The sequence below is a fragment of the Aulostomus chinensis genome, chromosome 11 (genome assembly GCF_037954235.1).
Source record: "Aulostomus chinensis isolate RoL2024-O1b breed Wild chromosome 11, RoL_Achi_v1.0, whole genome shotgun sequence".
Lineage (NCBI taxonomy): Eukaryota > Metazoa > Chordata > Actinopteri > Syngnathiformes > Aulostomidae > Aulostomus > Aulostomus chinensis.
Window position 1 is genome coordinate 14410626 of NC_141330.1, and position 26875 is coordinate 14437500.

Below are 26875 nucleotides of genomic sequence, written 5' to 3' on the forward strand. Positions count from 1 at the left end.
GTACCCATGTTAATTGTAACTAGTATCAAATTGTGATCATTTCATAATTAAAAGTTAAAGGGACAGTTGCCCGAACATTAAAAAAGTGCTCTCGCATTCATCCTGAACAGTAGTTCCCAAACACTTTTAAATCCTGTAATCCTTAACTCCCACCAACTCCCATGTAATGTTACCTTTTGCCATGTGAGTAAGCCTGGTACAGGAAGAAAATATGGAAAACAAAATGTAGAACCATTATACAGTTTTTGCTCGCTATTTGACTTGTACAAACAATCTCTTTCATTGCAAAACAACTGACATGATGCACGTCAGTTCAGGCCCAATATGATCGCAATGGTAATATGATTCTCACTACTGGCTAATGTGAATGTTGTGTCCCAGACCTGGATTCGTCTGCACCCTCGATGTTGACAGTGACGCCAGCACAACCAAGGGCTAGGCAAGCACGCAAACGTTAATGCTAGTTCTATAAGACATAATCCTGGAAGCCTCAGAGCAGATGGTTTGATCTCCAGAAGACCTGACGATGCCCGTAAAACTTTTGGTTGTCATGGATGTAGATTATCTTGAGGTGAGTAGCTGGCTGACTAGGCTAACTGGATATACTAAATTGACCATAGGTGTGACTGTTAGTGTGAATGGTTGTCTGTCTCTATGTGTTGGTCCTGCGATGAACTGGTGACCTGTCCAGGGTGAACCCCGCCTCTCACCTGAAGACTGCTGGGATAGGCTCCCCCCCCCCCCCCCACCCCCATGATCCTTAACAGGATAAGCAGAAGAAAATGGATGGATGGATGGAGTAGCTGGCTTTTAGAAGATATCAGCTGGTGGGGTGTCTTTACCATTGCTCTTCTACGAAAGTTGTGGAGGGTTTGGGTCTTATGGTGGCCAGAGTACCAAAAATATATATTTTTAAAAAGTGTCCTTAGGTTCATTCCAATTATTCAAATGTCTTAAATGAGTGTCTTATGTATTATATATGTGAGGCTTTAAAGTAATTTATCTTTGGGAGATCTTATTTTCCATATCATTTTTTAGTCTATTTTCATGAAATGTTGTGTTTTCTTGATGCCTTCACTTACCTTTTAGCTATGTTGATGAGTCTAACTCACTTTAGCAAACCACATTTGTACTATTTCCCTGCAGTGCTTAAATAAGAACAAAAATAAATTTTAAATGTTTTTTTTTAATATCAATATTTAAATCATTATATTTTAATATCTGGCACCTGTAGAAACTCTATTATATATATTATATATCTGTAACTATTTGGTTGTGGTTAGTCAAAAAGAGATATTTTCCTACAAACTCTACTGTGGATTATTTTGCATAAAGGGTGTGTGATTTCTGTCTTTTCAGGATTTCAGATGTATTTAGTCTTCTGTACAATTGATGCAGGGGAACAAATCAAGAAACACGGACACGGGTGCAACCCTGTGATGCTGTCAGAAGAGAAAAGTTGTGTCTTTTTGTGAAACAAAAACACAAAAACCTAGTCCACTTGATGAAAAAGCAAGCCATAGAAGTAACACGTTCATATTAATCTTTCATAATGGCACAACTAAAATATTCCACAGTCTCTGCACTCATATTTCCTCCTCTGTGCTGGAGATCATCAGGGAAGACCAAGGACCTAACTATCAGAATTTCCCACATCATCAAGAGTGACAGGATCAGAAGACCCCAGAAGGCCTGCATGAGATATTCAGCATTTGCTAATGTCACCTCCATATGTACGAAATGTTCCATCAATTGAAAATGGAATCCAGATAGGTCTGACAACTAGAACATCTTGTTGATACCACAGCACAAATTCTTGAAGGATGGCACAGTCTCCACCAATTGAAGCATTAAAAAAACAGGTGAATGTAGATCCACATATGAAAGCTGCCATAATTAGATGAAGTGCTTGTTTTATTTAAGTATTTGAAGAATGCATTGAGTCAATTCGGAAAATCAGAAACATTCTGGTATTCCATATACTTTTAAGCTGGAACCCCACTGTTACACTGCTGAAGATTCAGCTGGAAATTATGTAACTGGAGCTGATAGGACCAACTGTATCTCGGGTGTAAGAGGCAAGCCTGCACTCTTGCATGCATATCTGCTTGGACATTACCAGTCGACTGATTATTACTGTGCTATTCTACCTTAACAGCACTCAAAGTGTTAAAATTTTGTTTGATACAAATCCATGTATTCCTTCATGAGTTCCTTGATGAGGATTTGACAGTCTGGAGGAAACAGGTCAAATGCGTAACCTTTGAGTAGCCGCCCTTCCTGTTAGTAACTATGAATCTGTCAAATCAGGGCCCTGAAGTCCGAAATTTCAACTAGAGGTTTAGATTCACAGTCGAAGTTACTGCTCATTATGTTGCTGCACTACAGTATGAAAATTAACAGGTTTACTCCTTAAAAGGGCGGAGTAGGATTTTGGTCTCAAACTATTGCCTTGCATATTTGCATGCATACCATTCCTAAACTGCTCTATTGAATGTCATGGTAGCTTTTCTCTGCTTTCAGAAAACCCACATGGGCAGAACATCAAGAGGCTGATGCTGTACAACATTTAATGAAGGTTTAATATCTTATTAACAGTGGGTGGTGCGATGCAGATGCATGGGTAAAAACTGTGACAGGAATAGTTCTTCCCAGGCTTGACTACTTTTGCAGTCAACCATGTGACGATTGAATTGTCGTCTGCATCCATGTTATTATTTAACCCCCGCTCAAAGATAATGCTGTATGTTTCACACTAATAAAGAAACACCATTAAAAATCAAAATTAGGTCTGAATTAGGTGTATGGATATATATGATGCAAAAAAGATTTTTTTGAGATCATTTCAAGGGCCTTTAGCAAGCACAACTACCTGTCCGCAGCATGATTTTGATGGCTTTTACTGTGCCGTAATGATTCAATTAGTGTTAATGCAAAGATATAAGTAGACTCTAAAAGTATGTTTTTAGAAATATGTGCTGTGAATAAATGTATGTTCATCTGGGACAGTCCCCGTCACTCCACCTGCAAGTCTCATGTCCAATCTACCAATACATAAACGGCGTGCACAGCTCTGCTCAGCAGCACCTTTCCTGCAGGGTTGTGGTACGGTAACTGCGCATGCGCTTTGTCTGCTCGTTGCCTCCTTCGCGCTTGCAGCTGCAGCAGTTCTCGGTTCCTCCTCCTGGCACAGCATCACGTTTGTTGTTCATCACAGACCCAGCGCGCTTCCCCAGAGAGTTCATGTGTGTGTATGGACAGATGTCTACTGAGCAGTCCTCAGCCGCTCGGCCATTGCGTCTCCTTTCTTAAGGCTAACGTCAGCGCTTTTGCGGCCGGTGAGAAACAGCGTTAAACGGTTGGTTATTGTGCAGATGCTGCGGCCATGGTAGCTTTACTGCTAGCATTAGTTATGTCTCTCCGGCCTTTCGTCAGGAACGTGGCCGGCCACCTCCCCTTGGTTAGCTTCCACTAGCATTCCTCCTGAGCTACTGTTAGCTTAACAGGTTAATGCATCCTCTTGTCACGTTGCGAACATTTTAAATGCATGATAATCAAGTGTGGAGCTTGTTATCCAAACAGTGAGGCTAATAAAACGACTGTGTGTATGTGCACAGTTGATGAATAGTGAAGTAGCAAAACTGTGTTTGTTAGCATTGTGGCAGCATTAACCTATAGCGAGTACTGTTGTTAACTTGATATTTTTTTGTCTGCAAAGATCTCGTACATTTGTGTTGTTGTGTTAAGTGATCAGCATGTTTGCTAACATTAGGTTAGTGAGATCATTGACGTCACGGTAACCTATTAAACGTTATTGTGAATGACTTTTCCCTCAAGTCTGTTTCCTTAGAGCACAGACGATGAATAATGATGCCCCTTAAACGTTTGACCTTAAGTCCTCCGGTGTTTAAGATGTTAAAGCAGATTTGACAACCTCTCCTCAATGATTTTGAAACGTTTACTAAAATAACTTCATCAAATTAAGTACCAACCCTTAAAATTAAAAGTGAGGATCACCATTATTAAAAATCAGCTCACAATATAACTGTTACTATACTAACACTCGTATGATTGTATGTAATATGTGGCAGTGAAATACTTCTCATTACCAATAAGTTAAGCACTCATTATACCAAAGTTAGGCTAAATACTCTTTTCTGATTGGCTGTCAGGGTGTTCAATAAAACTGTATAAACGTGCGCGCCGTTCAGCTCAAGCTAAATCACTCCGCCAGCGAATATGTTACTATGGCAACTGTAAACTGTCAAAGCTTCCCTTCTGACTACTGATAAACAACTCAAAGAACTAAAGACGGTTTCAGGAACGTACCTCCAACACAACATTACAGCACTGCAATGGTGTGGGAAAGTGTCATCAGTCTCAGGACACTGCTGAACACGTGAAACGAGGGTCAACATGTAAGCTAGTTTAGCATCATTAACAAGTCTCTAAGCATAGCTTTATGGACTAAAAAAAATCACAGTAAGCGTACAAAACTGTGAGCATAAAATCACAGTAAGTACATCACACGACAAAACCCATTTAACATTTGACCAATGATTTTGGCAACCACCAGCCCGCTGTAAAATGCGCATATGCCTCTGTAAAAGTAGTGGCAATTTTATGTAGGTGTTTTGAAAGCAAGTTGAGCTTTTATAAGAAGAAAGATTGAAGACTGTTTCCACACACGGTGAGCCGCTGTGACATACAGCGTCAGTCAATTTCCGACCCACACGTCAGACAAGTTGGAGTCATAACACCTGTGGCTTCTAACATGAAAGGTAACATCTACATCCAATATACACTGAGCCCTTCCATAGCCCATATTCATTGCTGGTCATTGCTTTTAAAATAACAAATTGGAGGAATTATACTGACCTCATGAGTTGTGTAAGATACCTTTTTTTCATGTGTGGGTTTTCTATATTTTTTATTGTCATTCAAAACTGTGTAGTAAATTAAAAGCGTAGTCACACCTAATGAAATTCTACACCAAATGGAACGCAACACATCATGAAGCAGCAGAGTAATGCTATGTGTTGTTTTTAAAGTAGAAGTCTATGAATGATCCTTTTTCGGGACCTGTGGGATGAATACCGGTGATTTCAGGGGCAGGAGAACACTGACTATGCTGCTTAGTGAGGCAAGCAACGTCAGACCCGAGGCTTCCAAAGAGGGGTCTTGTAGGGTCTTCCAGGGGGTCCTCAGTAGAAATTAGGAATGGTTGCCTCTTCCAAGGCGATATATTGGCTACTGACATTGGTTTGTCTATATGCAGATTAGCACTACCTTTTTTGAAATTGTGCTAAATTTTATGAACGAGTGCAGTGCTGTTGTTTAAGAGGCCTCTCTGAGAATTAAGAGATCAAAGTGAGTGATTAGTCACTTTCATCTCTGACACCCACAGAGTGTCACAGAGCGTCAAAGCTATCCAGGTCGAATCCTGACTCATCTCAGGCTGTCATTCTAACTGGGACATCATCTGGGTAGATGTCATCATCGGTGACATCAGAATTCAGATTTGGCATCACAGGGTTCCATCCAATCACAATGTGACAGAGACAGTAGGTGTTCTGCTCCTGCCTCAAGCTTCAGTGCTTCAGCTGCAGGTGCACGGTGTAATGCTTTGTATCTCAGTTCCTGTTTTGCGTGGTTGCATATTAGCAGCAAAGGGTGAAGGTATTTTGTGGTAACTATTGGAAAGACCGAAATAGAGAGACTTCTTGCAACAGTGTGATGATGATTATTACAGTTTTTAGGTCAAATATTCCCCTTTAGAATTATCCCTTAAAACAAAACACAAGTGTCGTGCCTTAACTAGAGCCCAACCAGCAGTGGGATTTTGAGGCAGATACAGTTATTATGGAGTTGTGAAATTTAGAGATATGGATTTTTATTTCAGTGTTGGTTCTAAATATTGTGGAGGAATTTTGTAGATGAAGGAATTTGTCAGACACAAGAAACAGGCTGGAGACTCAGAGACGGCTTACACTGGACACTTTCATGGACGTGCATGACAGATGTTCAAGGTTCGCTGTAAGATGAGGTTGAGTTCAGCTCCCCCCCCCCCCCCCCGAACATCTGTGCCTGAAATTCATAAACAGTCGTACTTATATGTGTCGGGCAGTACCCACTAATACTGAATTAGAACATTCTGTACAAATATCACCTTCGCATCGTTTAAACACCGCTACGCATGTAGACAACGCTGGCACCGTGATTGTCAGCTTTGCTATCGGTACGCTACGCTACAAATGTACGACTAGGAAAGGCACCAGGGGTTCACCCCGACTCCTCTTGCTCACTCACAGTATTGGATGTTTTTGTTGTCACTCATCTCATTGGCCAACGTTTAGTGCATGTGGAGAGCCCCCAGGACAAAGACAGCCGCAGGAGTTCTGTTTGCAATTGACACAAATAATCTATCGTATGCTACTGTTAGATTTAACTTGGAGAAGCACCAGGAGTACTAATACGCATGTAGGAAATGCTGAAATGTTAATCATTTTCTGTTTCGCCATCACTGACACATGAAACAAGGTGGCTCAGTTAATTGTTGATCCAACAGCCCCCGATGATGCTCAAGCCAATTCCTCCACAGCACTGTCAAACCTGAGGAGGCTTAGGCAAAAGATTCACTTGAAAGAAAAATACTTGGAGTGTGGTTAGAAGTAAACTAACTTGCGCTCAACAGACAGTTCTGTTAACATAACTGAATTGCTAAAATAGCAGCAAAAAGCACGTCAGCTCAGCTCTCCATCCAACTCCTATTTAATTTGAATTAAATATGTATTTTTTGTCATTCATTTTTATAGACAATTCCAGAAAAACTCTGTTTGAGTATTTTCTAAGTGACGATCCAGTATCTCATGTTAACATCACTTTGTGTGTGATTTACAGGAAACAACCTTGCATGACCTCAACGCCTTGATTGCCCTGTGTGCTTGGCTGCCATGATGCTCGGGTTACAGGGCAAGTCTTCGTCCTCCAAAGTGTATCGTTGTGTAGCATGTTCAGCCACCTTCACCGGACTGGCCTCTTTGCTAGTACATCAGGCAACTCATGCTGGCACACTGTCCAAGATCCCTGCCCCTCCTCCGACACAGCCTGACATCAGCCCACATGAAACACTATTTGGAAGCAAGGATTCGTCCGGTGAGCACCCTAGTCCACCAGCATTATTGTCAGAGAGCCCTTCACCTTCCTTTTTTATCTGTGATTGTGGGGAGGAGTTTCAGGATTTCAGTCTTATGCTGGAGCATAAGCATTCACATGTCTCTCACCTACAGTTACCGCCACCCCTGGATGATAATAATAGTGCCCTCTCCGGCGAAACAAGGTGTGATGACGTGTTTCCCAGCCAGCATGTCAAATTCAGTCAAACTGCTCCTGAGCCAAGTTTGGGTCTTACTTGCCCCTCTACTTCAAGGTCACCGGCTGTTCAGAAAAACCATCAAGCAGATGAAAGCCACGAGGATGGGATTGCCATGGTAACCACTCCTCTAGACCAGTATATAACCCCTCAAGATGGCTGTGAGAAACAACTTGAGAGCACATCATCTACAACAGAGCAAAAACCAGAGACTGAAGAGGACATGTATTTTGAGGACGAGACGAATTCTGTTCTTAGTAGGGTAAAGGGTGATAATTTGCCCAAGAATAACACCCTCATGAAGTTACTGGCGTCAGCATACATGAAACGCTTTCCACTCGCTCAAGCTCAGAGTCTGAATGATGATGATCCTCTTACCCCCAAACAAGAAGTCCTCCAAGTAGATATCTCACCAGGTAAAAAAACAGAGGAGTCACAGATGAATGACCTCTCAGTTGCACAGTTGAGGCGACTGATTCCAAAGCCTGGCATTAAGACAAAAGCCCCATCCATTAGCAGAATCCTTGATTCCAGCAGAAAAAAGGTTGTGTCTCTAACCAAAACGCTCTCACCTGTTGTTGTTCTTGAAACCCGTCAAAAGCTCATGGATCCATGCAACAACAGTACATATGGAAGATATCAATGTGGCCGCTGTCGTCGGGTCTTTAATAATGTGGACCGACTAACAGAGCACCACTTTTTGCACAAGAAAGAGAGAATTAAATGTTGCCGTCGCTGTAAACAGCTCATCATAGGGAGGTTACCTTTCACTGACAATCATGTTTGTCCTCAAATGGGAAAAAAGATAACACCATTGTCAAGCTCCGTAAAAAGCATGCTACCATTTGCGCAAAAAATAGTCCCATTCCATAGTTTAAACAATACAAGAAAAGTTTTCTTTTGTCCATTGTGCAAGCATAGCTATGCCCGCAGGTATAGCCTCAAAATGCACAAGTGTCAGGGCCCACAGGCAGCCCCCCCTGAGCCAGCCTCTCCCTCTATTGAAAGAATGTTAGCACTGAGATCAAACAGCAGGGCTAAAGCAGAAGCCGAGGCTGAAGATGAACCTAACCTTGTCAAGAGTGTTGCTGTTGGGACTGAAGTTACTGGTCGAATCAAGGTGGAGGTGACACCTCCCAATTCAGAGCAGTCTCCATCTTCACAAGTGACTTGGGGTCACTCTGTCAACAATTTCACCCCATTTATTGCCAAGTCTTCCATGATGAATGCCTCTATGTCTGGAATGTTACAGCAGCAAGAAGATGGTGAAAACGATAGAGAAGGGCAGTGGACAATTCCCTTGGATGATGAAATGGAGTTGCTCAGTTCTGCCGGTAACGATGGTGATGTAAAGAAGTCCGTCGAATTTGGGCGCACTAATCTGCGCTATTTTGTCAGAGACGGTGTAAAACGTTACCCCTGTAACAGGTGTCAGAAAACCTATAGTCGGGCGTCGACTTTGTGCCGCCACTTACGGCTGTGTGGTTTTCGGCCACGTGGGCCTGCAGGTTTAGCACAGAGTGGCAGTCATGGTGCCATTCCACTGAATAGTAACAATGTACGACCAATGTTTCCTTGTTCTGTCTGTGGGAAGACCTTTAACCGCAAAGATAACATGATGGTTCACAGAAAAAAATGTCAATTGCATCATTCGGTTAATAGAGAGATTGCGCAGAAGAATATATCTGGCAATGCGACTGACTCACAGCCCCAAGATGATGATGGAGCAAATTGGGGTATCATGTCACTGCCCTCTGTACTTCCACGTAGGGTGACATGTGAGTGTGGGGTTGGATTTACTTCTCCGCGGCTTCTCCTAGAGCATCTGCAAAAGCACGCTCAGGAATCGTACACATGTCCGACTTGTGGTGAGACTGTTAGTTCCTGGGCAGACTATGAAGTTCATCTGCAAATTCACATGCATCCACATCACCAGCTGTTGAAGGGACTCCAGCCGCAGCGATCACAACCTCTGTTACTACGATTTCAGCAACAGCCATCTCAGCAGCAGCAGCCACAGGCACAGCCGCAGCCTCAGCCGCAGCCGCCACCGTCACCATCCCAGCCAGTGCAGCCACCTCCACAGAAGCAGCTGAGCCTGGGCCAGTTTACGAATCCAGGAAAAAGGCAGCAACGAATTGTATGCACAAGATGTGGGAATACCTTCGCCACTCGCTGCTCCCTTCGAAGGCATTTATCCTGGAATCGATGCAAAGGTGGGCGGGTTACAAATCCACCCACAAATCCACCAAAGACGTATCGCTGTTCCCACTGCAACTCTGATTTCCCCAACACAATCAGTCTGGCATTTCACCAGAGGAGCGGGGCTTGTAAACCAGCCATCAAGCCAGTGCGCTGCCCTGTTTGTCTCCGCTGGTTCGGCACTGTTGAGAGTTTGCAGAAGCACCTGCTCACTCACAAACAATCTGAATCATATCGCTGCGATGTTTGTCAGGGTACATACCCAAATCTGAAGTCTCTCAAAAACCACCGCAGGAGGGTTCATCGCATCATGGCTGGAGATGCAAAACCACAAGAACTACTTACTACCTAATGAGATTTGGAGCTTTTCTAACACCATATCGATAATGGTGAAGTGGTGCATTTCAGAAAGCCACTTTTTGGGGGCTTTTTTCCTTCATTTTGTCTGTAGTGATTTAGTCATTATTGCCCATGAGTTTGTTTTAAATTGTACAGCCCCGTAAGATCTTTTTTTTTTTTTTCTCTAGATAATGTTAAAACAGCCCTTTAGTTTTATAGTGGTTTGTCACTGTAACAGAATACGATAATGTACATATTTGTTTTGCCAAGGTAGTCCCTCTATTACAGTCTCATAGTCTGTAAATATTAAGTATTTGGTTATCAAAACTTTTATCAGAAGTTGTGATGTAGCTTGTTGTCTCTGGTGTCAATAAATATACCAGTTGATGGAATTTGTACATTTTATTATTTGGTGTGATGTGGTATCTATTTAAATATCTTGGAAGATTTCAAAGCCTTCAAAGAATATTATTTCTAGAAAATGTTAGACAATAACTGCCCAAAAACAGTGATCAGTATATTGTTGGAAAAGGTATTTTGATAGAAATCTTTATCTCGTGTCCTCTGTTACTTAAAATTATGAAGATTTGGAATCCTGTTTTGTGAGACGTGTAATTAAATAGAAAAGTGTCCACTGCAGTTAATAGACAAAGAAATGTTTATTTTTTTGAGTTTTGCCGTTAATCAAGTGGAATCAAGTATCTTTTGATGACAGCACAAAAGCACAAAACTGATGAACTGAAACTAAATTAGTCTCAGTCCTTTTTATGACTCCCTTTAGAATCTTTTTTTTTTTTTTAATTTGATGCGTATCTGTATCTGTAGTGCACTTGGAATTAGAGGCAGACCAAAAAAGATGTCATGTCTCAAATCTTCAACTAGATTCTTCTATTTCTCATGTACAGACAAGATATGTTGGAATTTCCCGTGGCGTGTTCTTCTGTCAGCATTTAATCAAGGGGCACCGATTCTTAGGTTTGTGGTAGACATCGGACAAGTGGCCTTCAGATTGTGTACAGTAAGAACATAAATTAATCTAAGTAAATGTAGAATAACAACTAGTCAAAACCCCATAACTCAAAGAGATCCCTAACTACCGGGTCATTGTTTTTTCAGTTAGTTTCTGACAGTCAACTGACCATTTGGAAGCAAAATTAAATCGTAGAACCAGCTCCTACTTTATTGCATCATCTTAATCACTGTTTTGAAGAGCAGGATTTTAAAATGACTCGTTTCTTTTTACATGCTAAATTCATTTGGGCAGTTATTGTACACATTAAATCTGGAGCAAGTGACGAAAAAAATTCTATTTTTTTCATATGCATTTTATATGTGTGTGTGTGTGTCTTGTTTGTTAATGGTACATCAGCAACGAAGCCTTGATTGTTTATTTTTAGCCACATTTAAAATGTGGAAGAGGCTCACTCGGCTGTTTTACTCTGATGTGTTTTTGATGTATTTTGTATTTTTACCTTCCTTTTTCTGGTTATTAGTTGTGTTACCTGCCAAGGGACTACAGATATACAGTGGGGCAAAAAAGTATTTAGTCAGCCACCAGTTGTGCAAGTTCTCCCACATATTAAGATGAGAGAGGCCTGTCATGAAAAGATGAGAGCCCTATAATTTTCATCATTGGTATACCTCAACTACGAGAGACGGAATGAGAAAAAAAAAATCCAGAAAATCACATTGACTGATTTTTAAGGAATTTTTTGCAAATTGTGGTGGAAAACAAGTATTTGGTCAATAATAAAGGTTCATCTCAGTACTTTGTTATATACCCTTTGTTGGCAATGACAGAGGTCAAACATGTCCTGTAGGTCTTCACAAGGTTTTCACACTGCTGCTGGTATTTTGGCCCATTCTTCCATGCAGATCTTCTCAAGAGCTCTGATGTTTTGGGGCTGTCGCTGGGCAACACAGACTTTCAACTCCCTCCAAAGATTTTCAATGGGGTTGAGATCTGGAGAGTAGCTAGGCCACTCCAGGACCTTGAAATGCTTCTTACGAAGCCACTCCTTCGTTGCCCGGGCGGTGTGTTTGGGATCATTGTCACGCTGAAAGACCTAGCCATGTTTCATCTTCAATGCTCTTGCTGATGGAAGGAGGTTTTCTCTCAAAATCTCACGATACATGGCCCCATTCATTCTTTCCTTTACACGGATCAGTCGTCCTGGTCCCTTTACAGGAAAACAGCCTCTAAGCATGATGTTTCCACCCCGACGCTTCACAGTAGGTCTGGGGTTCTTTGGATGCAACTCAGCATTCTCTCTCCTCCAAACACAAGTTGAGTTTACTAAAAAGTTCTATTTGGTTTCATCTGACCACATGACATTCTCCCCAGCCTATTCTGGATCATCCAAATGCTCTCTAGCAAACTTCTGATGGGCCTGGACACGTACTGGTTTAAGCAGGGGGACACGTCTGGCACTGCAGGATTTGAGTCCCTGGTGATGTAGTGTGTTGCTGATGGTAGCCTTTGTTACTTTGGTCCCAGGTCTCTGCAGGTCATTCACTAGGGTACTGTGGTTCTGGGATTTTTGCTCACTGTTCTTGTGATCATTTTGACCCCGCGGGGTGAAATCTTGCGTGGAGCCCCAGATGGAGGGAGATTATCAGTGGTCTTGTATGTCTTCCATTTTCTAATAATTGCTCCCTCAGTTGAGTTCTTCGCACCATACAGATTCAGTCTTTTCAGCCTGGTGCAGGGCTACAATTTTGTTTCTGGTGTCATTTGACAGCTCTTTGAAGTTACAGGTCTGTGAAAGCCAGAAATCTTGCTTGTTTGTAGGTGACCAAATACTTATTTTACTGAGGAATTTACCGATTAATTCATTAAAAATCCTGCAATATGATTTCCTGAACCCCCCCCCCCCCCCCATTCTGTCTCTCATAGTTGAAGCGTACCTATGATGAAAATTACAGGCCTCCCTCATCTTTTTAAGTGGGAGAACTTGCACAACTGGTGGCTGACTAAATACATTTTGCCCCACTGTATATCAGCAATTTTGCCAACTCCAGCATATTTACAGTTGTATTTATAATGATGTTCATTAATATGTGCTGTCCTTTTCAAATAAAGGCAAAATAAATAAATGAACTATGGTGGCAGGATCCCAAACCTATGAGCCCAAGATTTGGGGCTGTCTTTTTAAGTAGCATGACTACACAGAATATCTAAAATGACAATGTATTTGATCATATATCCCAAATGTACCCCTTTACGTTATTCCTGGTGAAAATTGTAAGTATATAGAAAATTTTGAAATATTAACTGCCAGGAGTTGGGTAAGTTGGGTAGTTGAATAGAACCTCAGAGAATGCTCCATATTAACGATAACTTATATAATAAACAGAATTGGGCAAGACAGTTACAATCACAACCAGAAAAGAGATGAAAATTTAGACAAAGTAATTGAAAATGTTCAGAAAAACATTTTCTGCTGCAATACATAAAGTACTGTGACGGGAATGTAAAGACACAATTAACTATAATTTGCACACACACTGAACCAAATGTAGTGGATTGCTTTATAAAAACTTTGTGAATGAGGCATCTTCTCTGTGACAAAAAAAAAGTATTTACTTTGATTTGAAGGGAATTCAATCGACTGCTGCTTCGAAGAACAAGAACTTTTCAAAGTCAGTCGCTAGGGGTCAGTATAAACAAACAAAGACCGGATGCACTCCTGTGATGCGCGCCACCCGGCGAAGAAGAAAGGACTCTTTCCTCTGTTTTTTTGGTGTGGTTAACTGCAATCTTCTGATGGTAAAATGCCGGCAGCTTAGCCCGATTTTCTATCAAGACGACATTGGAGAAACTGTGAGTGGTGGCGGCGAGGTCGAAAAAGGATTTTGTTACGGCGGGACTTAGGAATTCATTTTAAGGTAACGTTTAAGCTAGTAGTGCTGTCATCGGCTAGGTAGTGGATGCTAACGTTAGCATCGTAGCAGGCGCGCGTTCAACAAAAGTAACGTTGTTATAATCGATAAAATGCTTCAGGGTTGCCCAGCCCGCCGAACATTCGGCTGTTGGAGACGTATTAACGTTTTTGCATCTGTGTCATAACAACGATTGGTTTAATGAAGTGACAGAATGTGCCTAAGCTCCTATCAAATGTATTATTGGAGGTAAATACGGTAAAGAGTTCATTGTGGCGTTCTAAAAAAAACCTATCAACATTATAAGGTTAAAGGTGATTTTGCAAGGCTTGCCTTAATATGAAGTTTTTACAGTGAGGATGTAATAGCATAACCCTGGCCTACTATATCTTGTTCATGGCAGGGTATTTTTTCTCCAAAATCTGTTCACATCAGCAGGACAGGTGCACCAGAGGGCCCCACATCATAAGTGAACCCATCCATGCCCAGCTTGATGATGGAGAGAGGAAGGCAAAAGCTGCAGAACATCTTGGAAGATGGCCTTGGTAAAGACTTGATGAAAGCTGGCAGGATTTGCTTCAGTTGTGACCAGATATTCGCAAGTCGGAAATTCCTGGAGGAACATGTATGTCCTGCTGCAAGTCACATCTGCTCCTGTGGCACGGAGTTTGCTTTATATGAAGACATGTTATTCCACAGCACAACTCATGAACCGGGACACCAGGTGCTTGATCATGAAACAATAAAGAAACGGAGAATTGAAAAGTGCATCGAAGAAGAAGAGAAATTGAAAAGAATACAGTCCGGTGATGTTGTCTGGAAGGCACCTAAAGGGCAGTGTGTATCTTCTATATCTTTGCCAGTGAAATCAACACCGAAAGCACTTGTCACATCACCTCGTGCACCACAGAAGCCAGTGAAGTCTGCACAGATTTCCCAAGTGCCTGCATTGTATCCATCGCCATCTTTGCTCCCAAATCCCATCCAATCTGACCCTGACATGCGAAATATTTTCGCTAACGTAGGCGCACCAACAGTGGATCTATGGACACTTTACCAGCCAGTGGTGATGGTGCAAACAGTTCGCAAATTTAACAAAAATAAGCCATACACTTGTGGTAAATGCGGTGAGGGCTTTATATCAAAGAACTCTCTCATCTGCCATCACAGTTCTCATGTTACTGACAAAGTTTCTGGCTGTATAGGATGCGGGTTGCTTCTCTCCAGCAAGAAATTAGTGCCTCGCTTCCATGTTTGTAATTCACCCAGCACTGCTACCAAATTCAGACTCATCACTGCGAGAGCACAGAATTCAAAACCCCAAAGGCCTCGTGTAACTTCCTCCCTACAGTTGAACACCAAGTATTCTATTGTAACCAGTAAAGGAAGTCAGGTGCCACATGTCACTTCTGCACTGCAACTGAAAAATCAAAATCTCAGAACGTATGGATGCAGTCAAGGGCCTAAAGTTAGTCCATCACAGCAGTTGAAGAGTCAGAATCCCAGTGCATCCAAGCCTTATGTCCCCCCTATTTCTCTTCTGTCTAAGAGTCTGAGTCCAAATCCAGTGGCATTCAGTAAAGTCAGCTGGGGGCTTCCTAGTTCGTCTCCTGTGCTCCTAAAGATGTCCACACCGTCAGTTGCACTGACCAACCCATCACAGACATCCTCAGCAGCAAACGGGTACAAATGTCGGGTCTGTCTTATCTCTTTTGACACTGCTCAGCTTCTTCAGCGGCACAAGTGTATCAAAGCACGTGAGTTCATGGCCCAGCACGGGAGAGGTGGCAGACAAAGGCGGGTGGCACCCATGGCAAGCCCAACTATAACTCAAATAAATGGGGAGAGAAAACTTGGGTTCCCATCATCTGCCAGCATGGTGAAAAACCAGGTCGTGGCTGTTGGTTTAGACAAAGGGCAGCAGGGCACAGTTCCTATTAACATGAAAACAGCAGATTTGGATGATGATTGTTACATCATTGAGAGTGGACCAGACAAACCTGCTGAGATGATTTACCAAGTAACTTCATCCGTCCCAATTAAAACTTGACAAAACCAGAAAAGCACTTCCAGTTTGCATGTCACATGTTATGTTAATTATGGACCAAGTGAATAAAGACAGCAATCTGGTAATCCATCATCTGCTTGTTTAGGTTCATTCCACAGGAAAACAACATCTCCTGACTTCCTCTGAACTATTTAAACTATGTATCTGTAGAATGGCTAGTGACATACAACCTGTATTTTAATTAAGCTGGATTTTATTTTATTAGCACAATACAAAATCCCCAAACTCTTAAATTTCACACTGTCAGTGGATTCCTTCACTGGCTGAAAAGGATAAAGAAGGTAAATAAGTGTACATTATTATCATTAAATGTATGTGTATGGTTTCCCCATGTTGCTGTGGGATGAGGCGCTGTATTATAGTATTGTTTTTCTAAAGTTTTTAGCGTGAGCAGAATTTGTCAGGCCGTGAGAGTTGATCTACATGCCCCTTTTTGTGTTCCTCACCTTTCATCAGATTTTAAAAATACAGTATGTTGTATTAAACTATATTTTCAAATTCACTATGTGTGTTTTTTCAACATGAAACTGCATTTAATTTATTCCCAAGGCGGTTATTGAAATTAAATGAATTAACTCTAGTCAATAGAGTACTGCAAACATCAGCACAGTAGAAGATGCATAATGATGTCATCTAAGTGCCTTCCTACATGTGAAATGAATGACCCAAAAAAAATGCACTCAAAATTGAGGCTAAGTTAATTTAAAAACAGCTGTGTCTCATTACATGTTGTGGTATTTGATTTGGTGGTTTAAAAAAATAAAATGTACCATAATGATTAAAAATCCCTTTTCTTTTAATCTATTAAGCAGTGTGCCGGTTTTTAACTGTTTGCTGACAACTATAATGCTCTGCAAATGGTATTAATAAAAAAGATCATTTATATTTCAGGATCCACTTAAACCATTTTCATTAAACATATCGGATAGGGTTTATTCAGTCATGAAAACCCAGTAAAGATACTGGAATTTACTGGGAAAATATCTATAGGCAAGTAAAAAAATAAATAAAATAAAAGGAAAAATATTTAAAGCCAGAAAAGTAATGGAAACAATTACCTAAATATCAGACTTTTTGTTCGTGAGTGAAAAATGGTCAGGTTTGGAAATGTACCGGTAAAGATGTCTATACACGAACCTATATTTTATGTTTGGTGTCTCCAGCAGGGGGCGCAGTTTCGAGGCAGACAAGCTCTTCTGCGTGTCTAATAACAATGAAGTAAATATCCACGGCTATTATCCAATAAACATGGGTGACGCGTTCACGTGTTCTCCGTAGGCTTGTAATCGCAAATGTACATCAGTAACTCTGTAAACTAGAAACAAACCCGGGTCAGGAGATGATATTTCACGGACTACTTCAGCAGACAAAAAACTGGACATACACATTATCGGTAGCCTGTACAACTAGTCCATTTATGACAGGGGCGTGTATATCACCTCTTACACCTCCTCTCCCTAAAGCTCACCATTAACAATGCGTTTGCTAATTACTGGGTCATGACATCTGAAAAGTCCAAATATTCCAGCAGCACATGAACTATCCACCGTGTTCGTTTAGGCGTGATTGACACTTTTTCGGGTTGCTTTGTGTGCAAGGATATGGAGTTGCCCACGCCTGCTAAACGCTCTGAAAAGAAGAGAAAGTCAATTAAAACAGTTCAGCTGCCAGACACAGTCTCGCTGCTAAAAGTGTAAAACAGCCACGTAACGCAGAGCTCATGTTAGCTTGGACTTAGCTATGCTAGCTAGTTGAGCAGCGGTCAGTGAATGGCTACGCAGGGACCAGTATTGACTCTCTCCCACACAGGCAAGCGGTTTGTGTTTACTACCACTCGTCACTTTTGCTAACCAGTATTGAGAAATTGTCTTGCAAAGCATAGTCGGCACTTAAGAAAGCCATGTAACCTGACATTAGCGGACTGGCTCGTGTGGCCTGCAAGTTGAAGCTAGCAACCTGGCCTACCATTTTCATTGTTAATCAAGCTGGTTGTAGCATTTATGGAAAAACGATATGAAGAGTTGGTCCTGGGTGTCGGGAAATTATTTAGCAACCCTGGACACTGTTACTGTCTCAGAAGGCTAACGTGTGACCATTGATAATATTATAAAACATTATTTGCAACTGTGTGCCTTAGAAAGAGAGCATCGGATGATATGTGTCTGCTAAGACTAACATAAGCAAATGATTATGTTATAGATATGCTATTATGCTAAAAGTATGTCATGTAATCAAAGCAATCTTAGACTGATCTTTGTGTTATGTTCTACATTAGCTTACGAAAGTACCTGTAAAACTACATTTTGTCTGCTATCATTGACTTAAGTTAAAGTTCTTCTCAATATTCAGTCACAAGTAGAGGCCCTGCATCAAGATTTTCAGCTAAACTATAAAGGTGTCAAGACCACAATGTTAAAAAAATCATGAAAATCTGTAATGCCGACTAGCCCCCTCTTGCCATTTTATTTTGATATTTTTAATGAGGGATTGACAAATATTGTTTTATCTGGGCTGATATCGAATATTAGTCAGTGAAGGAGGCTGATCACTGATCCTCATTTACAGTTAATATTAAAATTTCTGTGCCAAACATTTACTGCAATTCAAACATCAACAAAGCCTTCAAGACTCTTTGTGCACTTTTGAAAAAGTGCAAGAAGTGTGATCTTTTTTGGGGGGGGGGGGGTGCTGGAGATTGCTTACATTGGGCGAGAGGTGGAGTTCACCCTGGACGGGTCGCCAGTCCATTGCAGAGCCATCAGTGTCTTGCTCTAGGATACTTGGACATGGTCACCGGTGGGAAGTGGGGATCAGACCAGCAACCCTGAACTTGCTGGATGGCCACTCGACCTCTGAGCAATGCCCCCCCCCCCCCAACATTTGGAAACATTTCATTTCAAACACATTTCTCCTAACCAGCTGTTGTTTATGAACAGATATTGTTATCTGCTGATATCACTATAATGCTGATTAACATGCATCCCTTGTTGCCTTTTTTAATTAAACATAAGGAATAATTAAAGCTGCAAGCAGCGTTGTTAGGGCCTGAGCCCCCGCGCGGCCTACGGCCGCGTCCTTGACACCGGCCCCAATCCAACGGTGTAATCGGCAAATCCCTAGGCCTTGTAGTTGAGGAGATATGAGCCTCAGTGCGCTGCACAGTGTGAGTGCAGAGCTGAGAGCAGAGCTGAGAGCAGAGCTGCCAGCTGGCCCTTTAAGAACCCCTCCCCCGCTGCACTGTGTCTGATCTGTGCTGGAGTGGAGAGAGTGGAGGATTAAGAGAAATATAGTGTGTAAAAGCTGAATAAGTCGTCATACGTTGGTCAAAAGTCACACAAAATACCATATTTTTGTAGGGATTTTTGTCAGGAATACAGTGTTGTGTTTTTAAAAGCTGTGGAATGTATGGTGTAGATGTGAGAAGCATTTGTTTGAGAGTATGTACCCTGAGAGGACACGCTCTCCCCATAGACTACCATTGTAAGGCGAAAAGTGTCTCCCCCACTTTGACGGCTCATAAAATCCAAACCGAGCGCGTAGTATATTAGCCTTTAAAGATTTTTGAAGAGCACAGTTGGGAGAGTAATGTGTGAAAGTTTGGAAGCCCTGGCATTTACGGTATAGGAGGAGATAGATTTTGTTCGGGGCGCAAAATTGTCCAAAATTAGACATTCGTGTCCAAATTGTGGACATCCTGTTACAGTTAGGTCAGGGGTGTGAGTGTATGATTTATCCGTCTTGATGAGACGAGTTCAATGGTGTTTGTCCCATGTCTGTAGGACATTCCTACAGTCTGTGGCGTGGTTTTTTGTGTATGTAGGTGGCGCTATTGAGTAGAGCGCCTCTTTTTTTTTTAATTATCGAATTTTTCGCCGCACCCGATGTGCTTACCAAATTTGGTGAGTTTTCATGCATGTTTAGGGGGTCAAATTTACTTTTGAAGTGGCGAGTGTGACTTCGAAACATAATAGGGTCTTCGCCAGGGACTGGCTCAGGCCCTAATAACATTGCAAACCGCTCTGCCTCGAACAAGGATTCTCAATGTTAGCCAATTTTGCTTTTTGAATCACTTTTTTTTATGAGTTACCAGTTCCTTGTCACTGTTTATTCCACAGACTCTTGACATGGGGAATAAAATGTCCTTCAGCAGAGGAAGCAGTGACCAAAATACAGTCCCTGACATAACATCTGTGACATCCCATCCTCGTGGTTCCTTTCATGGTCCTACGGACTACAAACAGGTAGCTAGACAGAAAGACGAATGAACAAATCACCACTAAAAGTTATTCTGTGTACCACAGTGTACAGCATAATTTTTGGTCTCACATTTGAAACTGTAACTGATACTGTAGGTTTGTGACTTTACATGCATGATTTTAAAAATATTTTGTGTTGTAAAATTTCAGTTATCTGTATATAAATCTCACTTTTATGCATTATTTGAACATTCATTCTGTGTTTATGTTGCTTGAAATACATCTCATTTACGAGAGGGACTTTCCTTATGGCTGCTGGACATAAAAGTTGTTTTTATACATGTGTTATGTAATAACATTTGTTATGTTTTAAATATTTATATGTATATATAGCTGGATGTACATATGCTGTAGTTCTTTTTGTTCCACTTGGTCCAGCTTTTTTAGAGGCCTTCAGTCCTCCACATTAATAGTTATAATCATGCATATGCATGATTCTGTTAATTTTAGCTCATTTCCTAATAAAGCAATGGAAATGTTTAAAAAAAAAGGCCACATCTCAATAAACAAATTCAACAATTGTTGAAATGTCTTGGCTGATGGTTCAGCTTATAATAACTTGTCTACCAATGAGAACAATAGCAAAAATGTTGATGACAAGGCAATGATCAAAACCATTCTTATAGTGCCTGCAGCAATTTGAACCCATTACACATGATATCAGGTTATTTTTGTTCAGCATTTAAACTATAGTGTAGCTTTTTGTCTCCACCTTCTGGCAGTGATGGATATTACAGGCAGCTGTTGGGGCGCTTTCATCGTAGCGTACTCTGTAGTTACAGCTGCAGATATAAGACAGTGGATACATTTGGTCTGATAATATTTGGAAAGATTTGCATGATGAAATTATTTAACCATGTTCATGTTAGCAGAGGGCTCACTGGAAGTAGCCGTCTTGTCCAGTGCAAGCATCAAAATGCATCAAATCGGTGTAATGTGATTGTGGAGTGGTTGTTGTGGTCTATAATGAATTGGAGCATCTACACTGACCAGACGCAATCCTCCTGACATTTAAAATGATAAACTCAGCCTGTGTAGGAGCTTGAAAATCCTGCTCCACCTTGCTCATGTGACAGATTGACCCGTTGTATCATAGGCGTAAGTCTGTGGTGTGCATGCGTTGACTGCAGAGCATGTGTAGTTTGCAACTTCACGGCAGCGCTGAAATGCCTCCACATACACAAACCATACTAGGAGTCAACAGCTAAGAGATGAAGTTAGCAGTGAGACTAATGAGCATTGTTGGAGCATTTGTTTGGCAAATACTAGAATATTCGTTTAAGATAATGCATATGAAAATATGATGCATGTATATATAAAGTACACTGCAGCAAATTACAAAAGAATTTGTTTTGTTTTTCTGGCTTTATTCACAGATTCCTGGAGCAAAGAGATGCAGTGAGGAAGGACTGGACTCCAGGTGGGGGGAGGAAAAGAAAGCAGCAGACCCAGATGAGCCTCCACCTGAATCCCACTCATTGGTGAACAAGAAATCAGATGGACCCATTAACTCTGAAGTAGTCAGCAAAACAAACTTGCAACCAAATGAGCTCATGGCGTCACAGGTAGGGACGGAGGAAACGTCTCAAATGACACCTGCGAGTGTGTGCAGCTCTACAACAGACAGCCAGGGACAACCTGTGGAGGATCGCAGGAAAGGAGGGCATCCTCAGACAACGAAACATATACAGACTGAAGACATAAAGATAACTGATTCTGGTGGACTTGATGCAGTTCAACATAAAGAGGTCAGCACCACAATACCATTGCCAACATGCTTAGAAAACCACAACAATGATGACGTGCCTAACACCGTAGATGATCTCGTAGTAAACAACGTACCTCACAATGAGAGCTCTGATCCCTCTAATGTTTCTGATGGTAAACCAGAAGATGGTGTCCTTTTGCTGCAGAAAAGAAGAAACAGAAGACCAAAAAAGAAAGAACTAACAGCAGTCAAAAACATGGTCGTCCAGCCAGCCCCTGCTGTCAGTCCTCCTGCTGCTTCTGCTCATGTTAATAATGTTAGCCGTCCCACATGGAGACTGAGGAGTAGAGAACAGCGCCCAACAACGCAAGATGAAAAGCCTCAATCTGATGTTTTGGTGGACCCAAAGAAAACCAAAGTGTCTCCAACAGCAGCAAGTTGTTCAGAAATAAAAGATATGAAGCGAAGAAGGAGTAAGTTGCAGATGGATCAGCAAATTCCTGCTAAAGTGTCCAAACTCTCCCAGGAGATCTCACCTGTGTTGAGCAATGACGCAGCCTGCCAGGAGAGACTAGGGAAGAAAGAGAGGGTGACAGTGAACAGTGAGGGAGAGCAGGCTGATCCAGAAGGAGAAGGAGGTCAACGCTCTCTGCAGGCTGGAGAACAACAGCCAGAAGCTAAAGAAGATCTGCTCCCACCGAGCTCCCAGCCAGCAGCCAAGCCTCAAGTTATTTCCTCTGAGAGCTTAAACAGGCCTACACAAAGTTGTATCCCTAACATAAATTCCATGAAAGAAAGTGGGGAGTCAGAGAGCAATCTAGACCCCCCAAAGAACACCAGCGTTCCACAGGATACAGACCCAGGTCACAGTGACGTCAAAGCGTCCTCTGAACAACCATCAGAACCTGCCACAATCCCCCGAGCTGTTAAAGCTGAGAACATAGAGGTAGAGCTGGAGCATTTGAATTCCAAGTCAGATTCAGATGATCCTACAAGTTTACAACAAAGTGCCAACACTAAAATCATGACTGTGGGTGCAAAAAATCAGATAACCACTTTCAGACGCAGGAGAGGTGGAAAGAGGAGGAGGCATGTTTTACAGAGACAGCATGAAGACAGTGTTGACGCTGAACGTGAAGTAGACGTTGGAGACACAAAAAACGAGACAAACTCAGACATCGTCTACACCAGGAAAGGTAGTAAATCTTTGCTGAAATGCAGTGACTGCGGTCGCACGTTCAAATTTCTCTCCCAGTTCATAATCCATCAGCGCATTCACACAGGCGAACGACCTTTTAAATGCCATGAATGTGGCAAAGGTTTCAGTAAAAATTCAAACTTAAATCTTCACCTCAAAACACATAGAAAGCGTAACATATACAAAAAATGCCCATATTGCAAAATTAAGTTCTCGTGTTCTGAATATTTCACTCACATGACGATGCATGCTCAAGAGTTTGACCAAGACTCTGAGAACAACGAAACAGAGAAACAGATGAAAAAGGACATCCATGCCGATACTCAGGTACCACATAGATCAAAGTCTCCAGAAAAGAGAAAAAGTAAAGTGTGTCAGTACTGTGGTAAAACATTCTCCTTTCAGTCTGCCCTCATACGACATGTGCGTGTCCACACGGGGGAAAAGCCTTATAAATGTGATATATGTGGCAAAGCCTTTGGTCAGGCGTATTTTCTGCGCGTGCATGAGCTGACGCACTGGTCAGTGAAACGTTACAACTGCACAGGTTGTGAGAAATCATTTACTCATTACAGCAACGCAAAAAATCATGCATGTAGACCTCTGGGGGGCAGTGACAATGTCCAAACCAGCAGACGGTCAGTAAAGCCTTCCCTGACCTACACGTGCCACATCTGTAAGAATGTTTTTGACCACTTGCCGGACTTCAACAGCCACATGAGAGCTCACACTGGTGCGAAGCTTTACCGTTGTTTGTACTGTGACAAGCTGTTCGGCGTGCTGTCGGAATTTAACGCCCATCGTGGTCAGTGTAGAGGAGAGAGGAACACTTCGAGTGTTGCGGTCAAGGAGGAGGAAAGAATGTCATTAATCCAGTACACAGTGCCTGCGCTGAGATACTCATCAGGACAGAAACCCGCCTCCCCTCCCTTGCCTGAACATAATGAAACTCTGAAAAGTCAGTCTTCAGAGAATCACAGAAAGAAACGCTTTGTGAAATTAAAGAAACCATTCCAGTCCACAGATTTACCAGCTCACCATCTCTCATATTTGGTGTCAAAGTTAAACAATTTAGATACCCGATCGGACCCAAGGAAATATTTATGCCCGAGCTGTGGGCGACTGTTTAGACACATGGGCAGACTCCGAGCCCACATGCTGACTCATGCTGGAGGCCAGAGTTACACCTGTTCCTGCTGTGGTAAGACCCTTCCAAACTGGAAAAAACTGTGGCATCATCAGCGAATCCACCGTCAGCGATACGGCCGTTTCACCTGTCCAAAATGCGGTCAAGGATTTCGATTTGTGGAGCCTTACAAACAACACATGCGCGAACACCCGGGGTTCCGCTGGATTCACTCTAAGCCTAAGAAAGCGTTTCTGCCTTATCAATGTGATCAGTGCAGAAGCAGATTTAAAACTCTGGATTTGCTGTTTAGTCACCAGCTTTGCCATTCCTCCTCCCGAGACACTCACAAGGACTCTGACTTTGATCTACCCACAGACGACCAACCAAGAAAGAGAGTGTTAATTCCTGCAACCGTCAACCACATAGTAAGTGTTTGTCCTGATCCTGAAGAAAACAGCAGCCCTGCACCATCAACCCAAACAGGCAACTCTTCTTGGAGACCCTTTTCCAAATACCCACTTCCTCAAGAGTCCTCTTTCCCACCCGTGGTCTCCTTTGTCCAGAATCAGGCTGAATCGGGTAAAACTGTCCAGCATTCCACCAGTATACAAGAAATCAGTCCTAACAGGCCAGATGAAAATGCACTTATAACCCAGACAGCGTCACTGAGACCTGTGAAAACACACGTGTCCCAAATTGCCCAGTCAGCAAACGAAGGGTCCTCAGAGGGTGTCAAGTGTGCCGTATGTGGTATTGAATATCCTGCCATCTCGGACCTTTATCATCATTATTTGCAGCATGCTCGAGGCCAGGTGTAATAACCTGAAAGCATTTACTATGCCCCTTCTGTATGTACATCAAACATTATGCATTTGTTTAATACAGGGGTCCAAGAGACGTGCGCAGCAATGTGTCATAAACCCGCTTCTGTTGTCACTAAGTCAGTGATGCCTGAAATGAAGTCTGTGGAGAACACGAGTTTAGGATATTTTGTTCCGTGAAATAAAAAGCATTGCTTAATACCACACCCGTGATCTTCAAAGTGTTTGGGCCAAGTGGCTAAAGAAGACTTCAGCTCTTCATGCAAACATCAAATATAATAAATATAAGCGTGCCAAAAAACAACAACAAAGACTCAGAAAGCTGGTGGTGACGCTGAAGTCATGCGTCCATGGTGTGGTACAGCAGCAGCATGATGTTGTATACGTCTAAGGATTGCATTTACTCTTCCGAAGTTATAAGAGTGATGGTCAACTGTGGATAAAGTAATAATTAAATTAACTTGTGTAAATCACAGTTTATTTCAGGCAGTAGTGCAAAATCCAGTGTAAATCCCACTGGCTTTTTGAGGAGCGAACCCACAGCGATGCAAACTTCCAGGTTGGCCCAAAAAAAAAAAATCTGTCATTCCTGTGTCACTCCATCATGGTCTGCTACTCACCTGGAAGGATTATTGGACCTGGAATGCCTCAAAGAAGTCATGCGCTCTAAAATCGAGCTTAACTTGCTCTCTCTGTTTCACATAGATAAGGGAGCATCAAGTAGAAGCCGGTAACCTTCGGTTAGATTCCGCATGTACGTCTCCATCGGTCAGAACAGCGGAGATACTCGGTACATTGGGGAGACCTGTTGAACTAGATAGAGCTGGTGCAGTATCATGCAAAAGCTCTGCAAAACTTAAAAAAACATTCATGGAATTAAAACTGTTGCATTTTTTTATTGAACAGAGAATTTATTGCCGGGCTGCTGTATTCTACAGCTTTAGTGTTCTATGACAAGTTGAGATTATTTCCCCATGTGAAATGAGAACAGAAACATCTGGAGCCCACTTAAATGCTCATTGTCCCCTTGGTATTTGCATCGGGTAGCAGCCTGACGTGCTGCCCATCCAGGCCACTGGAGCTCCTAGGAGTCACACTGCAACAAACTCCTGGTAGCATTTATTCAACTTTAAGAACTTGGTTTAAGCAGCAACACAGTGACTTTAGAGATCATGTGTTGTTTTATTTCATCATTTATCATTTTTGTTGATACATTCTTGTCGGTGAGTTGATGTATATTTTGCTGTCCCCAGCTTTACCGCCTCGTGCAGGTGCGTCCACTATCTCAGTGACTTTCTGCGAATTCAATATAAAACACAGATTTTTTATTTTATTTATTTTTTTTTTTTTTTTTGCAGGTCCTTATGTCAGTTGGGTCAAAATGTTTCAGAGCAGTGTTGTACAGTCCAAAAAATTACCAATTTGCTTTGTCCCGACCAGAAACAGTTCCTAAGGACAGCGTTTTGCACGCAAAAGCTGAAAATGAATGTCAGCTTTGCGACACAGACTTCTTTACATGGAAAGGCTGAAATCAAGTGAAGTGACATTCTAGTGATACACAGATAAGCCCACATTCCACAATCTGACTGAAGTTTGGTCAAGCATACCTGATGCTTGATTACTTTGGAAAACTACATTTCATGCCTTGATGTTTTTTTGGCTGGGATCATGGAGGGGATAAAAGGTCCAATCGTCATTTCAAAAGATGGATTTCCTGTTGTATAGGTTTATGCTATAGTTTGTCTTCATCAATAAAGGTCACTTTTTTTAATGACTGTCGATCAGGACTTTCTTTGTGTAGATGAAGGTTTCTCTGTCATTCAGCTGTGCAAAACCTGCTCCTACTTTATTAAAAATTACAATAATTAAATGGAATAGGATTCTGAATTTGAATTATTTA

General features: G+C 41.9%; 2 protein-coding genes across 15 annotated transcripts; both read left to right on the plus strand.

Annotated features, from left to right (window-relative positions):
- The first annotated feature begins 3111 nt into the window (after positions 1–3111).
- Positions 3112–16548, plus strand: LOC147253538 (uncharacterized). Of its 12 annotated transcripts, XR_015118560.1 has the most exons (4): positions 3146–3338; positions 6901–7155; positions 7290–7339; positions 7430–12912. XR_015118560.1 is itself a non-coding variant. In XM_086218751.1 (3 exons), the coding sequence occupies exon 3, from the start codon at positions 14277–14279 to the stop codon at positions 15843–15845; it is 1569 nt and encodes a 522-aa protein (XP_086074877.1). In that variant the 5' UTR covers positions 3156–3338; positions 6901–7155; positions 14231–14276; the 3' UTR covers positions 15846–16548. The 12 variants fall into 12 exon arrangements, 7 of the variants coding, with proteins under 7 accessions (XP_086074877.1, XP_086074878.1, XP_086074875.1 ...); XR_015118559.1 differs by having other exon boundaries at positions 6901–7339; XR_015118558.1 differs by having other exon boundaries at positions 7290–12911.
- An 855-nt stretch (positions 16549–17403) lies between these two features.
- On the plus strand, positions 17404–26767 carry LOC147253539 (uncharacterized). 3 transcript variants are annotated; one of them, XM_086218758.1, is made up of 4 exons: positions 17404–17672; positions 19979–20104; positions 21496–21867; positions 22033–26767. In XM_086218758.1, exons 2-4 carry the CDS (start codon positions 19988–19990, stop codon positions 24970–24972), a joined length of 3429 nt encoding a protein of 1142 aa, XP_086074884.1. In that variant the 5' UTR covers positions 17404–17672; positions 19979–19987; the 3' UTR covers positions 24973–26767. The 3 variants fall into 3 exon arrangements, with proteins under 3 accessions (XP_086074884.1, XP_086074883.1, XP_086074882.1); XM_086218757.1 differs by having other exon boundaries at positions 17404–17679; positions 21496–26767; XM_086218756.1 differs by having other exon boundaries at positions 21496–26767.
- The last annotated feature ends 108 nt before the right edge of the window (positions 26768–26875 follow it).

Excerpts from the sequence above, each read along its gene's own strand:
- LOC147253538 (XM_086218751.1), top strand. The coding sequence starts at position 14,277 with ATGCCCAGCTTGATGATGGAGAGAGGAAGGCAAAAGCTGCAGAACATC.
- LOC147253539 (XM_086218757.1), top strand. The coding sequence starts at position 19,988 with ATGGGGAATAAAATGTCCTTCAGCAGAGGAAGCAGTGACCAAAATACA. Across the intron at positions 20,105-21,495 it reads GTCCTACGGACTACAAACAG|ATTCCTGGAGCAAAGAGATG; the intron begins GTAGCTAGACAG and ends CTTTATTCACAG.